The sequence below is a fragment of the Aedes aegypti genome, chromosome 3 (genome assembly GCF_002204515.2).
Source record: "Aedes aegypti strain LVP_AGWG chromosome 3, AaegL5.0 Primary Assembly, whole genome shotgun sequence".
Lineage (NCBI taxonomy): Eukaryota > Metazoa > Arthropoda > Insecta > Diptera > Culicidae > Aedes > Aedes aegypti.
In genome coordinates, this window is record NC_035109.1 from 268043738 (window position 1) to 268060986 (window position 17249).

General features: G+C 36.6%; 1 protein-coding gene across 28 annotated transcripts in view; it reads left to right on the forward strand.

Annotated features, from left to right (window-relative positions):
• Positions 1-17249, forward strand: part of LOC5579800 (serine/threonine-protein kinase MARK2) — a 356247-nt gene that overhangs the window by 268550 nt on the left and 70448 nt on the right. For 21 of the 28 annotated variants that reach the window (XM_021848980.1, XM_021848978.1, XM_021848981.1 and 18 more), the window contains 4 exons: positions 30-250; positions 324-605; positions 2564-2757; positions 11028-11140. In XM_021848980.1, the coding sequence (XP_021704672.1) occupies positions 30-250; positions 324-605; positions 2564-2757; positions 11028-11140 (810 nt within the window). The remainder of the gene's footprint in view (positions 1-29; positions 251-323; positions 606-2563; positions 2758-11027; positions 11141-17249) is intronic. The other 7 variants (XM_021848982.1, XM_021848959.1, XM_021848985.1 and 4 more) reach the window with 1 other exon arrangement.

A 17249-nucleotide genomic window follows, 5' to 3' on the forward strand; every position in this document is an offset into this window, starting at 1 on the left:
TCTCCGCTTTCCCTTTTCCTCATCCACAGGTGCGAATAATGAAGCTGTTGGACCACCCGAACATAGTCAAGCTGTTTCAGGTGATCGAAACCGAAAAAACACTCTACCTGGTGATGGAGTACGCGTCCGGCGGCGAGGTGTTCGACTACCTGGTCCTGCACGGGCGGATGAAGGAGAAGGAAGCCCGCGCCAAGTTCCGACAGATCGTGTCCGCCGTCCAGTACTGCCACCAGAAGCGAATTATCCATAGGTGAGTTACCCTTTAAATCTGAATTTTGAACAACAAGTCCTAATGTGTGATTCTTGTTTTCCCCCCTTTTCAGAGATTTAAAGGCAGAGAACCTGCTGCTCGATAGTGAAATGAACATCAAAATTGCCGACTTTGGTTTCTCGAACCAATTCACGCCCGGCTCCAAACTAGATACCTTCTGCGGTTCGCCTCCGTACGCCGCACCGGAACTGTTCCAGGGCCGAAAGTACGACGGTCCCGAGGTGGACGTGTGGTCGCTCGGCGTCATCCTGTACACCTTGGTCAGTGGGTCGCTCCCGTTCGACGGGGCGACGCTACGAGAGCTGCGGGAACGAGTCCTCCGGGGAAAGTACAGGTAAGGGGTTGCAAAATCTTCTCATGTTGGGTTGCATCGATTACAATGCGGAACATTTTTTTGTCTCAAGCTCCAAAATTCTGTTATTTACTCGAATTAGGTTTGCTGAATCCATTGTCGTTTTCAAAGTCATCATAGAAAATCTAGTTGTTGAGACACTCAGCGCTGGTAGCAGGTCTTTTTTAAAGACATTATTTTGACGTAAGTCTCTATTTCAACCAAAATGGTATCCAAACTCACTTTTTTTTCCGTATTATGCTCGAAATTAATCCTGCTGCTAAATTCTAGAGGATCCAGAGCAACTTTCAGCGACTATAACGTCTCTATTTCACAGGTACCTTAGGAAAATCTTTTTAGATTCGTCGAGGAAAAGCTTCTCTAGTGATTTCTACAAAGGTTTCTTACGGCATGAAAGTATGCCTCATCCAGAGATCTCTTCAGAAATTCTTCTAGTGATTCCTCCACTGAGCCTCCCAGATTTTTTTTCAGCGGTTAACTTCAATGGATGATAGATGTTTTTTTTTCAAATTTTCTACCGATGAGTGAATGAATCGATGTTCGACGCTATTTTAAAATCCAATATGGCGACTTCCGGTTTGTTGAAATCACTCCAAACTCGTGCAAAATGAGTATTTTTGGAACGGAACCGACGAGTAGGTGACGGATATCGATATCCAACGCCATCTAGGAATCCAAGATGGCGACATCCGGTTTGTGACATCAAAGCCATGCAATATGGTATTTTTGGAATGGGTCCGATGAATAAATGACGGAAATCGATGTCCGGCGCCATTTTAGAATCCAAGATGACGACTTCCGGTTTGTGGAAATCACTTCAAACTTACGCAATATGCGTGTTGTTCGAGTAACACTAACAAGACAGCCTCTGACCAAACCGTTAGCCAAAAGGAAGGACGTTTCAAGTTATATTGTTTCGTATGGTATGCCCTCTTCAACATCAAATAAAATTTCTCTCGCCGTTCCCTTACGGTACCTATCTATCTAGTTTTCATTGCTTTTTCCTCCTTGCTCTCTATTACTTTGAGCAAAAACAGACCGATATGCCTGTAATAAAATCAAATATAAACATTACTAAAAATAACCTTTGAATCAGTGGCGATTCCCTAACCTCAAATCTACCTGTTCAACGAATAGAAATTCTTGAATTTCAGTAACAAATTTGCATCTTTTAAAAAGAGATCTGTTAGAAACGACGATTCCAATGATTTATCGTTTGCTTTATAATCTAATTATGTTGAATTAACCATTTTAAGATTCGTAGAACAGGTAAAAAGTGAGGTTACGAGTCGCCTCTGCTTTCAATAGTTCCACATCATGAATGTAGACGTACTTGTTTAATCTTCTACCAATATCTTACGAAATCTTTTCACCACGAGACAAAAATGCATAACTAATTTCAAGTAAGGACCGTATTTTCCTCCTTATCCATGGATCTCATCAACGACCAAAGGTAACTCCCAGATCTTGTTCCTCTCTCTCTAATTAACACCCTTCCCGTGGTGGTTGTGGAGATGCAGAGGTATTCTCGGTCTCTGAGAGCAACAATCATTACACACTAACATTCCTTTCCCATCCCAACTGACCTTCGAGAATAAGCGGAAAGTCCCATATTTTATTCATTTGAATCGAAGTGCAATTCTTACCAGTTCAGATCAATCACGGAGTAACAACCATTGACATGTACAGTCAGTCTATGCTATGCCATGCTATCCTGCATGCTTGCTGGTTTAGATCACTAGAAAGTTTCATAAATCATAGTTTATTCAAGTGAATAATTCTAAAAACAGTTTTTTATACAACTTTGGCTCTTGAGAGCGGCATCGGATTCAGCAACCCTAAATTTACTAGAGACACATGATTTGAGCCTTGATATACGCAAACATGTTATTCACGTTACGCTCTGTTATACTTATCACTGTTCTTTTTCCATTCCACAGAATCCCCTTCTACATGTCGACAGACTGCGAAAACCTGCTGAAGAAATTCCTCGTCCTCAACCCGGCCAAACGGGCCAGCCTCGAGTCCATCATGAAGGACAAGTGGATGAACATGGGATACGAGGACGACGAGCTGACACCCTACGTTGAACCTAAGCCCGATCTGAAAGATCAGAAACGGATAGGTAAGACGGGTACTGTATTCCCCACTAATAATATTCACTTGCTGGCGTAAATCCGTTTCGTGTTCGTTTTCTTCCGTTTTGTTCGTTCCGTTTTTTGTTTTCTGATAACCCGTGAAAGTCGTGTTCTCGCTCGTTTCCTCCCACGTTTTTTGCCCCTCATGTGTTCCATTTACCATACTTCAGAACAAATCGAGTTTTTCAGATGTCCTACTCTGAATCCTTGTTGGACGAAGTTTCAACATGTTTTTGTAAAATTGTTTTGTAATTTGTTTGTTTTTTTTTTTCTATCAAGTTTTTTATGTTTTCCTTCATTTGATATTACTTATGTTCTTTAAGTTCGTTCACTTTCTATTTTCAAAATTTATTTCATTCCTACTCTTTATCGTACTTCTCTTTACTCTTATCGAATACATTACTTACAAGAGACACAGCTGACATTTATTCAGTCATTTCAACTGCGTGCGAACGAAACACCTAAGAAACCTAGCCCATCTACAGTTCGCAAACATCCACCATATTCACAGTTTCCTAGTTTTCATTCGATCATTTCTCTTTCCCCTCCAACGACAAAGTCTTTCGTTTCGGTACTCCTGATTTACCCTGTCTCTGTGTCATAGAACTATCACGTTAACCTCATTTAACATAATAACTGCGAGATACCGCGGCAGCTGATGAAACCGCAGCTCCATCGCGAGGCCCAGTTTTATGGGCTCAAAGTTTTAGATTCATTACTTACAGCAAGCACGACTGCTGCCTCTTCTGTGCGGCAAACAGAAGGAAATTCGTCAGGAGGACATAGCAACCACTACTGACTGCCACCACAACAGATCACCTACTGATCACCTTAATCGTCGTCGCGTGATCCAATCAACCTGCTGCTGTAACACAATCTCTGTCTTTCTCTCTTTACTGTTTAACAAACTTACTTATCCGATACCCGTTCTAAATGTTTCATAGTTTTCGGTTCTGTTTCATTTGTTGGTTTTCTGTTTCGTTTTGATTGTGATCCCCGAACCCTTGTAGTGTCGTTTTTTTATTGGTTCTTATGTCTACGTGTATATTTTACGTTTCGTTCGAGGAATGCTTCCCCATATTCAGAACAGTTTTGAATGTGAATGCAGTTTTTGGATGGTTAATGGAATGTTTTATTGTTTTCTTTCAAAATCCATTGTTATTAATTGTTCCCCCGTAACAACATTGCTAGATTAAACATAGGCGCGTCGGAAGTGTCTTTTGGTTTTGGTCGCTAAATACCGTTAAGAAGGTTTAGGATTTGATCATGTGGTCTGATGATGTGAAAAACTGTGGTGCTTCTAAATTGTTTTCTGATGAAATGTACAAAATGTTTCAACAATTAGTTTTCAAAATATTTGGAAAGGATAAAATGTTGGCCTGGGGCCTTCCTTAGCCGAGTGGTTAGAGTCCGCGGCTACAAAGCAAAGCCATGCTGAAGGTGTCTGGGTTCAATTCCCGGTCGGTCCAGGATCTTTTCGTAATGGAAATTTCCTTGACTTCCCTGGGCATAGAGTATCATCGTACCTGCCACACGATATACGAATGCGGAAATGGCAACTTTGGCAAAGAAAGCTCTCAGTTAATAACTGTGGAAGTGCTCATAAGAACACTAAGCTGAGAAGCAGGCTCTGTCCCAGTGGGGACGTTGATGCCAAGAAGAAGGAGAAGAAGAAAATGTTGGCCTGATATTCGTAAACTTGTTCAGAACAAAATCATAGGTACTAAACAATAGTCACAATTTTTATATCAAAATATAAATTGTAAGAAATTTACTACATTTTACTGAAGTTCGTCATGTTTTTACCTATATTCGATAACTATTGTTCGATGATATGTCAATTGCATGAAAGATGGCAAGGTATCATAGTGAAATTTCATAATGATGAGAAATTCAATTACAGAAACATTTTAGTTAACAGATGGAACAAACTTTTGGGGAAAAGTATCTGCTAACATTTAATGGTATCCTTTTGAAAACTTTGCATTTTATCTTGCCCCACCCGTTTCAACTTGCCGCGGTGTACCTTACAAAAAATAGGCGCTTTTCATAATATTCAGTTTCATGCATGTTCATGTATAACTTTTTGTAATTTATTGTTTTATTACGTTACGTTAGCCTGTTAGTCATCCAATATATCAGGTCAATGCATTTATATCTCCCAATAATGGAATGATTCAAGAATATTCTGCTCAAACAAAATTTAAAATTTAAAGCTCGACGCAGAATATACTATGCGTATCAATGAGAACGTAACGCTAAGAAAAGGAAAGAAAGGCAAGGAAGGATCAATGAGAAATTATTGATAGTAAAAAAGTAAATTAAAGGAGTGCCTTTCTTGCCCGGAGGAGTGCTCAACTTGCCGCTCAGCGTAATGAGATTCAATTTTTTTTTTAACCTGCTGTGTTTATGGATGATAGAAAACACGTTATATAAACGGTTCCATGTCATTCAAATGAAAAATAATGGTCATATTCAGCAAAAAATTGGTATATCCTTAAGGTGCTCGTGTTGCCCCGTCCTACCCTACCACGTTTAGGCAATCAGTAAACAGCCAACCTTTTTTACCTTCCCCCTTTTTTCGCTCAGAAATTCCTACTTACGCTCCTGCATGATGGCGATGCACTAGAACCAATGTGTTATGGGTATTTCTGGAACGGCACCGATAAAGAGATGCTAGAAATCAATGTCTGACGCCATCTTGGAATCCAAGATGACGACTTCCGGTTTGTAAAAATCATTTGAAATCCATGCAAAATAGGTATTCACGATTCGTTTCCGTAATTTACTCATCGATCCGTCTCGTATTGTACGGGTTTCAAATGATTTTCACAAACCGGAAGTCGCCATCTTGGATTTCAAAATATTGTCAGAAATCGATTTCTGGCATTTACTCATCGGTTCCGTTCCAAAAATACTCAAACGGTAAAAAATCAGCACGTTTGATTGAATTAATTGATTTCCTGACACAATTCATAACACCAATCACCATGATTTGAAGAGTTCTAACTTTGGATAAGCTCTATTTTCTTTAGTGAAGAAACTGAAGTGAGAAGTCGTTGACTTTGAACATCATGCCTCTTGTATGGAAGGAAAGAAACCATTGACAGCTCGCTGTGGAAAGACATTACGATCAAATCAACCCTTTCTAATAGATGGAAGTTGGTGTCGATGTAAGATACAAGACATACAATCCGAATATTGAAGGTTCAAGTCTAGGTCGTTTGTTTTTCCTTTTTTAAACTTTGAGTGAAGAACTAGCCAAATTGAGTTAAAATTAACGATAATAAAGCTAAAATATGTTTTTTTATACTTCGGATCAAACATGCAAAGTTAAATCCAAGAGCTGTCACTTTGATATTGTCAAGATTAATCTGTAGTGCAAAACTAAAAGCAGAACTATTAATTCCATCATTACCGTGCATATTATTTTACCAAATATATGGCGTAGGTTACAAGTGTCGGCAGTCGCCACCTTGGATTTCAAAATTGCGCCAGACATCGGTTTTCGGCATTTACTCATCGATCATGTTCCAATTATAACCACATTGCGAGGGTCCCAAGTGGTTTTCACAAACCGGGAGTCGCCATCTTAGATTCTAAAATGACGTCAGACTTAGTTTTTCGTCATCCCTATTGACACCCTTGAGAAGAGCCACGGATAAACCTCACCTCTTCGCAAAACTCCTTGAGAACAACCGACAACTTTTTTACACCTTTCATTATTTTTACTACTTTTTACAAATTTTGAACTTACGCGCACTCTCTTTTTACGCTCCATTTCTCCAGTTAGGGCGTAAAAATAAATTTCTACTGCGGAATTCATACAGGAATGCGTCCAGAAGAAAGATTGGTCAAACATCTCATCTGATCCGATGCGACCTTCAGAAAACATCTATGAGATGATTAAGTGGATTTCCATTTCTCTTTCTACTATGAAAAATGTTTGGAGCTATTCCCTTCTTCATAATTTTTGAAGTGATTTCTAAGTTAAGCATATTTATAGAAACTCCTGTAGTATTTTTTGAATAATTGTTCTTTTGCTGGGAAAACTCTTGGATAAATTGAATAAGCTACACTGATTTTTGAAGAAACTGCGACAAGAATTTCAAAAATATTCTCTCTAACGTAGGTATATCTTTTGGAGGTTTCAGAGAAGGAGTAATTTGTTTCGGAATCCCTTAAGGCATTCTTTAAGGAGTCCTTGAGGTATCGAACTTTTTTAAAGAAATTTTTGTGGAATATCTGTAGTAACTCCTAAAAGAATCTGAAGGCGAATTTCTGGAGAAATCTCTGGTGTTGTAAGTAAAATTATAATTTGACGAAAATTTGATGAAAATTCTTAGAGAATTCAATTGACTTATCAAATTATCTGAAAGAATCACTGGATAAATGCCATGAGGAATGCTCAGATACATTAGGTGGCCTTTTAGGAATATCGAATCTCTATCGCAAATATAATAATCTTGAAGTAAACCAGGTGAAATTACTGAAGATTTCCTGGATAAACTATATTAATAGTAACTGCAGTAATGGCTTGAAATAATCCCTAGAATTAAATTACATCGAAAGAAAAATCATGAAAGTGAAATGAAGCCTGATATATTTTCAGTAGACTCTTTAAAGGTTTCGAAAACCTGCTTTTAAAATCATTCAAAATTTGGCCCCCTTTCTGTGGGCATCAGGCTCCCGGAGCATTCTATGAAGGAGTCAGTATTCTCAAATCTTGGAGTTAGAACATTCTCAAATATTTTCACAATATTTTTTTTTACGTGGAGGTCAGGAGCTTTTTATCTAAGTACCACATCTACCACATTCACAACTGAATTTTGTTCACGAGATGATCGAAATAAATAACTTCGCATAAAATTTAGGCTCCCTTGCACCAATAGTAGACCTAGTGTTCCTATAGTAGCACTACTAGGTGAAACTATTTTTTGTCAAAGAAAATAATTGAAAAAATAACATTTTTTCACATCAAACATATAAAAGTTTCGTAAAAAAACGCCGTGAAGCTTGTGCTACTACCTATAGGAACTAAAATTAGAAATAGTATTACTATAAACACATGTACAAAAATATGAGTTTTCGTAATTTTCATCATATTTTTTCCACAAAACTAAGATAAAACAACTACCGAAAAGCTAAACATTACATATAATTTGCAATTAGATTAGATGGACAAATTGATGTGAAGCTTTGCGAAAAAGTTACACGTCTTTTCAGTGAGAATCGAACTCACGACTCCCCGATCTTTAGTTGGGGCGCGTTACCACTACGCCATGAGAGGACTCATGAACGCAGAAGTTAACCTGAACTCGATTTCAGCTCAATAACGTGGTCCTTTTTCGCAAAGTGCACCTCTTTCGGAAGAATTAGATGCCCATCCCAACACAACGCTTTCTATATATATCCGATGCCTAGCCCGAGAGCGCATTGTTTTTAGGTATAGGAATAGCATACTACACAGGTTGAGTCGTGAGTTCGATTCTCACTGAGAAGACGTGTAACTTAACGTGTAACGTGTAACTTAACTTAGACGTGTAACGTGTGGGGGAGTCGTGAGTTCGATTCTCACTGAAAAGACGTGTAACTTTTTCGCAAATCTTCACATCAATTTGTCCATCTAATCCAATTGCAAATTATATGTAATGTTTAGCTTTTCGGTAGTTGTTAAACTTCCACTCGGTTGGTTAGCCGTAAACCACGATTCATAATTAAAAACAAGTATTTATCGAGCAACGGACTCATGTTCCGTAACCGGTCGTTTGAGAACGTCGCGACCCATTGGAAACCCACACAATAGATACCTCAGCCAGCGCAGTTGCTGGCATAGTGTCATTAATATTCTGCATAGGGAATTTTCTCATACATTTTGTATGGGACAGTTTTAGCTGCAAAATTGCGTTTTCTCGAAAAGGACGAATGGAAAAAAGGACGAATTGAAAAAAAAAAAACGGTTCATTCCGACAGAATATTTTGAAAGTTTCAAGGTGTTACAGTTCTGTCGGGATGCTTACCCATGTCTAAAAAATCTGAGGAAACATGTTTCAATAATAATCTAAATTTTGGTACCGTGATACAAATTAAAGAATATTTCACGAGTTTTATCAAAATTATGAAATTCCGTGAAGGCAGAACTCTTGGTTTATCCATTCAAACACATTAATGAAGGTTTAAAAGATAAATATTTCGCTACTCGCTCAGTTGTTGAAACTAAAAACGAAAGCTCGAAAATTGTGTTCCCAGGGCAATTTTGTCGTTTCCTAAGCCACGAGTTTTGAAATATTTGCCGAAACCCCAAATATAGTTTCATTTCAGATGCCTAATTGTCACAGTATAAGCATGAAAAAAGGTTGTTCAATCAAATAAAACAAATAGTTTAAGATTGGAATTGAAAGTTTAAAAGAAAATGATAAATTGAGGCGAAGACGAATGGAAGACAAACCTCAAATTTTCTCGAGCACAAATCTGGAGAACCGTACCTCTGTTGAAAATTTGAGGTTTGGCTTTGATTCATCTTCCCCTTAATGGAAGATTGACCAATGTAAATCTCACTTAACGATTTTCATAGGAATAAAAGTCCAGATTACAAACAGAGTGGCGATGAAAAACAGATGCTCCGCGCAGCAATTTTATTTCAAAAAGTGCTCCGAGAGCCTAAAAGGCTGAAAACCCCGGCTCTAGTAGAATTTGAAGAACCTAGAATATCCCATGTTCACCAAATAAAATATATAGGCTTCTTTTTCTTGCTGTTACTGGAACAGCAGCTGCATTTTAGCTCTTATTTTTTTAAATTATTATGTGAGATCTTTCTATGATAAAGTTGCATTTTTGAGCTTGTATATCATAAGACAGAAAAGATGACACTTCATGCCCTGGGAGGTCAATGGAATTTTGAGAACTAAGAGATCTTATTTCAAAGCTATTGAAAAACCCAAAATTTCAAATTGCCCGTAGATCATTTGACTCTGGACATTTAAATTGACATTTCTTTTAAACTGATATTCATGGCGGCTTTCTTCAGTTTCCCAACATTAATCAACTCAAATATTGATTCCATCTACTAATGGAGTAAATAACTCGCAAATCAATTCAGTTAATAACATTCGTCAGAGGCACACAGCGCCATCATTTCACTTTCCAGGAATTCCATAAAGAGGCACCACAATTTTCGCTACTGGTAAACAAGTTCTTCCCATCAACCGCGTCAGAACAGCTTCTCGTTGCTTCCATTGAGCCATCACAGCCCGCCACCGACTTTCCTAGAGGGTAAAGCTTTTCCTAACGAAATCTCAAATCAAACAGCAAGCGGACACGACACGATACGCCACACAGAGGACAGTTTCGTGTGTAGTCCTTTTCCGTTCCAGTTTATTTGATTACAAGAGCTTTTAGGCTCGCTGTGTCGTGGCGGCGGCGGCGTTTGTTGACTTTACTAGGAAGTGTACTGTGGCGTAGCCCGCAATCCATCATCTCAGTTAGTAAACAGCCCAGATAAGTCCCCCTTCATCTATCGCTGGGTGCTGTTGGGAAATGGATCCCCCCGGTCTTTCTCTGACTGTTGGGCCGAATACACATGTAAAGATTAGGAGGATTCGGGTTCTTAATAGAGTCAGATGGTTATCAACTAATGCCGGACACGTGCGGCACGTTTTCTTCTTGAAATCTACTGGTATCTTCATAGTTAACCTGTTATTTTTAGGGAGAAAGGAATTTCCCTAACTTGAATAGATTAGGAGATGAAATAGGATCATCAAATAGTCTGTCCGCTCTCAGGTCGTCCAAGTAGGATCATCGCTAGCAAATTCACATCGGCACTATACTAACCCTATAATATGTTAAAACTTAAATATATTCCAAAAAAGCATACGTTTACTACCAATGATATAATCAATGCTCGTTGAACGTTCCATTCGTTATAATCATGTTGAATGTTTGTTGTTGTTCAATGTTTATACCAAAAAAAAATCCGAATTGATAACTGAGAAAAAACGTTTCTAAAATGTTTCTATTTTCGTTCTTTTTTCTTTTTATCTTATTTTCGTCACAACCACCACCAACCACCACTACCACCAATCACCAAATCACCATATCTCGCCATGATCGACGCGTCCAAAATCGATAAAACCCAAAAAAAAAAACAAATCGAATTCGAATCATCATCGACCTAAACCAATATCGTGTGTGTCCCTGGATACGACGCTGCGCTGACGCCCCGTCCTCGTATGATGCTGCTGCTAATCTGGTTATTGGGCGAGTACAGAAGCGTTAGTCGCGATGGGCTATAATAGGCAAGACATAGAAGAATCATTGACATTCACACGATACGATGATGTTTTCGCCACTTACCTACTACTCGGAAGAAAGAGCACCGACGTAAGTTTTTTCCTCTTGAGCACCTCTCTCTCTCTCTAGTAACTTGCGTCTGCAAAAGTATCTTAAGAAGTAAAGTTTTTACGTGTGTGTAATTTGTGTATTTTTGATGATATTTTTTGTTGTACTGTTTTTGAGTTTTAATCTTTATTGGGTGTAATTTTGGTTTTACTTTTGTATTTTTCGAACAAAGTTTTAGTTCTAATTTCAAATTTTCTTTCGTAGGTAGTAAATTGAGAAATGTTCGGTCAGTAAAGTCTGATTATCGAATTCCTTCCTAAAAATAATCTTCCCGAACAATTCGAGTTTCATAACATGATCTAGGACGAACATAACGAAATTCAATCGTCATCCGCTCATTTTCATTGAATCGTATTCGTTTTAACAGAGAACATTCACATTATAGTGCTTTGAAACGCTGATAATCGCACCGATTTGTATGTAGTTGGTAGATAGAGTTTATTTGAAATTAGAACTATTAATTTTTGGGTTATATTTTAGCGCTGCTGTTGAACGTTGAATACTCCAATTGGATACTTATTCTATTTATATCTAGGGCTCTTACTACGCCTATTATGCTTAATACCGTAGAACAGGGCAATTTTGATAATGCGGTTCGCATAGCATACTCTATGTAATGATTTAATGCTCATTGGTCGTTTTTCATGCAAATTGATTATTTGGAGACCTGCATCTCGGCTTTTAGTATTCTAAAATATTGACTTGAAATTTTCACCGCTGCACACTGGTTCAGAGCCCGAAAAACGTGCGTTTTTTTAGTTTTCGATGTCTAAACGTGATTTAAAATGGGTAGTTTATTCTGAAGAGTTCAAAGATTTTGCTTAAGCTCCTAGCAGTGCAGTGTGAAAATATTTTTTTTTTCTATATTTGCTCAAATCGAGTAGCAGTCTTCAGCAAAGTTGTAGATAATAATATTTGATTCTATTTTCTTTCTTTGTACGAACATTTGTTCAAGAGTTACAGAGCATTTGGTATAAAATACTCCTAAAACCATTTTTTTTTTCAAATAACTCTTTCCTTAACAGTTTTAGCAAAAATGTATATTCTAGCAAGATGTCTACAATCGAAAAATCATTGTTTTTGTCTTGAGGGCACCAACTTTCTATCTCGTCTTATTTCCAAGTTATTATAAATTTTAGTTAAACAATAGTCATTTTTTGTTTCATTTTGTTCCGTCGTGTTCCAAGCTTTTTTTTTTGAATAACTTCACAGAACAAATATATTAACGCAAGTTTCTATGATATTTTGAGACAAAAGGTGACTATTTTTTAGCTAACATTGATAATAACTTGAAAATAAGATGAGATAGAAAGTTGGTGTCCTCGACAACTTTCTAGAATAAACATTTTTGCTAAAAAAAAATATGTGAAAAAATCTAGTTTTAGGCGTATTTTATACAAAATGCTCAGTGACTCTTGAACAAACGTTTGTACAAGGCTGGTGTCTTGGAAGAAGCATTTTCAGTTATCATTATCTACAACTTTGCTAAAAACTGCTACTCGATTTGAGCAAATATAGAACAAACAAATATTTTCACACTGCACTGCTAGGAGCATAGATCGCAATTATTTTAAGATCAAAAGAAAGCTTAAGAAATATCCTCCAACTCTTCAGAATACACCACCCTTGTTAAATCACGTTTAGACATCGAAAACTAAAAAAACGCACGGTTTTCGGCCTCTGAACCAGTGTGCGCTGCTCAGAAATAATCCAAATTTTACTCATATTTCAGAAACAAACTTTTCAGCTATCGCAAATCTCCCTTTTTGCACAAACCGGCATTACTTTAATTTTGAATTGATTCGTAAACAAAAAGTTTCAAAGAAACGTATTACTTCACTTTTGTTTTATCAAAATGATCAACTTTGCTTAAGGGTGTATTTGTCATTTTTGAAAGTTTTTATGCAATGTTGGTAAACTAACACTCAAATCTCAATCATTGAGTTCTCCCGCGCGAGCAAACTCATTTGCGATCTCTCACGCATAAGATTTTTATGCAAAATCACTCGCTCACACTCAAGCTGTCAAAAATTATTCAATCATAAAACTCATCGGAAATCTGTCAAACCCCAATGGAATTGTTTATATTAATAGGGTTTGTTATAACTCAATGAGTCAAACGAATGAGCCGACTCGTGCATGATGCTTTAGCCGTTGAGTTGCGTGAGCTACAACTCAAGTGTGAAAAAAGTCAAACATTAAAAATAAGCATTTGAGATTTTTGCAACGCTGTTTTGATATAGATTTTATACAGTTTACCGGTTTTTCCGTGAGATAATATAGGGCTCGAACTTTTACCCCGTAGATATGAACTTTTCACCCATGGGCCAAAAATGGTATACTTAGAAACATTTATGCAAATACAAATATACCTCAACACATCTTTATGATAAGTCGATATTTTTTATTTGATTCCATTCAACGAAAGCTCAACGGAATATTAAAACGTTCATATCTAAAACGAACAAATAGCATTCAAATTGAGCTAGACAGCCCAAAAAGCATAACTCTCGCGTAACAATTCAAAAGGGCCAATCCTCAGATCGTTGACTCTGAGAAAGTTCGATTTGAATATTATCTACCACATTTTCAATTTCTATTTCTCAGTATTTAAATCAATCAATGTGATTTCGTGCTAGTTGAGTGACGATTTACTATTACTACACGCTAATAATCTATTTTATTCTGAAAACTGACAAAAATGTGAAAAAATTATGTGTTTAAATGCTTGGCCCATTTTTGATTTTCAACAAGGCACGGGCCTTTTTATGGCCAAAAATGAATTTTATTAGCGTGCTTGGCCCAAGGCTGGGCCTTTTCTGTTTTCAATGAATGAGCAAGTGACAGTTTGCGAAATTTTCTGATTGTAGGCCCTCTTGATGGAGCGAGAACTAATCATTGACCGTTTCGAGCAGGGGTCAATGAATGATTTGAAAAAAAGAGGTTATTGGCCGTTTTGAAAATCGAGTTTATTATGGTAAGTCTTATGATTATGTTGAAATTGTTTGCATAGTTTGTGCTGCCGTTCTACGCATATTTGTCCCGCGGTTCAAAAGGTTTACATAGAACATGGGACAAGTAGGCGTAGAAGAGCAGTGTGGATGTTGGGAGATGCTATCGAATGATATCAAAACCCGATTTGTTTACAATTTGATCATTGGCCGTTTAGAATTGTTATGCGAGAACTATCCTATACGCGGGAAAATAACCTGGTAAAAACTACCATTTTAGCTGACTACGCCCATTCTTGAAACTACCATGGAATTTCAGAACAATTTACTTTGTTTATGGTATATCCCACCACCTTACTGGTACATTTGTCAGAAATAGTTTTCATCAATTTTATTTCGACTACACACATAGTAAAATCAAGCGCATTTCTGGTCTGCTGAAAATTGCCGATGCGAGCGAGCGCTCCCCTAAAATAGTAGTTTTCACCGCACAATTTTGTTGCGTGTATGAACTTGGGAAAACTTGGGGGCTCAACCTCTAAATGGTAGCTAAGGCTGTGCCAATCAAACTTTTGTAGGGAGGAAACTCTGAGAAATGAAAGGTTGCCCAATCCAGATTTTTGAAAAAAGTCTGATTTTCGTGAGTAATGTCAAACAAATATTTTTAAAACTACAAATTGAACTTTAACACTTCACTTTTTTTTTGCAAAAAAAAAAAATACTAAAATCACTAGTAAGGCGAGCAAATACCTTTAAACTCTAATATGTGTTGCTTATCTTGACAGATAGGCCTATTTCGTCTGCGACTTACAGACTTCTTCAGTGTCGAGCGCTCGACTTAATAAGCAACACATATTAGAGTTTAAAGGTATTTGCTCGCCTTACTAGTGATTTTAGTATTTTTTTTTTTTTGCAAAAAGTGAAGTGTCAAAGTTTAATTTGTAGTTTTAAACATACTCTAATAATCCCTTCCCTAAATTTAATATAAAAAGTGTAGTGAAATATTTATAGTTCAGCAAAATTTCGTCAAATCCATAGTTCATGCAGATCTAATGGGATCCAAGCTATCTGGGAAAAATCATTAACACAGAATTTTGGAAAAATCATTTTACACAAAATTTTGAAAACAGATTTTTTGAATGTACGAAAACCATGATTTTTTCAATACATTTTTATATTGTCGAAAGTGGTTATCAAACTTGACTTCTTATTATTTAGGGTGCAGAGCTACTTGGGCACTTCCATGATTCACTTTGGCATGGGGGGTTTTCCTCGACCAAATTGTCTGAAATTTTGCACTAAGAAGCACTTCAATAAGACACATATTGGGGCCAAATATGAGCTCAGTAGCTTTCGAAAAACCCCTATGCTGGTGTGAATCAAAAGTGTCAAGAATATGATCCGGCTCCCTATTTACGGAAAGATCGGAAGTTTTGTAAGGAACAACTTTGCTGAAGACATCATACCTCTAATTTTACGCATTTTAGAATTATTCAAGATTTTCTGAGGACAGAAACGTGTTTTTTTGTATTTTTGCAGAACACCCTACAAATATAATCCAATTTCTAACATATGTCTCCATAAACCAGAATATAATAGTGCACCGTGTTTCACATATAATTGTTTACAAATCTGGTTTTCTTGCGAAGTTAAACAAAAATTTAAATTGTTTTTGTTGTCCTATAATACTGTTATGAGGTTTTACAACACCATGGAAAAAAAATCGAGCATGTAGTGAGCGTAAAGAGGAAGAAAAAAATCAATGTAGGTAAAATCCTTCTACCAAATAATAAAACCAGCCTCAGCAACAAATATATGTGAAATATTATGCGCCAATGGATTTCGTACGGTTTATATTTTTGGAATTTGGATCACATTTATGATCATCTATAAAAAATACCAAAAATTTGCATTTCTTCCCGCAGTAAATCTAGAATAACTCCAAAACGCATACAGTTAGAAGTATGATGTCTTTGGCAAAGTTTTTCCTTATAAAATTTAAAATAATTCTAGCGTCAAGTTTAATACCCACTTTGTATGATATTAAACAAAAATGTACTGAAAAAATCATGGTTTTCAAATATTGGAAAAAAAAATACCAGATAGCTTGGATCCCAAGGGATCTGAAAAAAAAATATAAACTATGGGTTTTACGAAATTCTATTGAACTAATAATACATTACTAACAGAAATCGAACTTTTTTTCTAAAAATCTCTAAACGTCATTTCTCAGAGTTGTTTCCCCCCATACAAAAATATGATTAAAACATCCTTAGCTACCATTTTAAGGTTGAACCACCAAGTTTTCTGACAAAGTGAATTTTTTTGACACCCTACTACACATATTAGTCAACACACTTTGTTTGGAAAAGTTGTGGAAAAAATGAAGTAGGAATAGGTGCTGCTACAAGAATATGGCGTATGGAAATGTGTTAGGGAATTATTAACATTTGTATCAGAACCCAAACTTCAAACTTCAAGCGCTGTTTTCTCAATGCCTACTGTTTCCATATGGGACAGTTATGCTTTTATCGACAGTAAAGATCCTGAAAAGAAACTTTTGTCCCACCTTACTCAGTTAATAATTAAATTTCATAACGGCCTCTCATTATTGAATGAAAAACATTTGTACGGTTTAGGAATGAAAAATTAAAAAAAAAAAAATTGTACGGTTTCGAAATTGAATTCGAATTGGTTTTGTACAATGCATGTAATTTAATGTCAAAACTGAACAAAAAAAAAACAGTTTTTGGCGTTAAAATCACCAAATAAAAAAAAATAATAAAACACACGGCTGCTTTATATCCAAAAACCAAAAAGGATGTGTTTTTATTTTCTACGATTTAGCGATTTTTAAGCAGAAAACTGCTTTTTCTGTTTTGACATTTGCCCCATTTTTACTTGGGCCTTTATGTCTAGATCAGTAAACCTGAAACCAATTACAAAATTTAGTAATCAATTGATATGCTGATTTTCCAATTTTTTCATTTTTACATGTGACAAATAAATAAAAATGGGATGGTGCTTGTATGTCATGAAATGGCTTGAGAAAGAGTCAACGGATTTACCTGTTTCTTTCACAGTTAGATCAGGTCCGTCCCACTCGGGCTCAGATTGGGTAACACTTCTAGTATTGCATT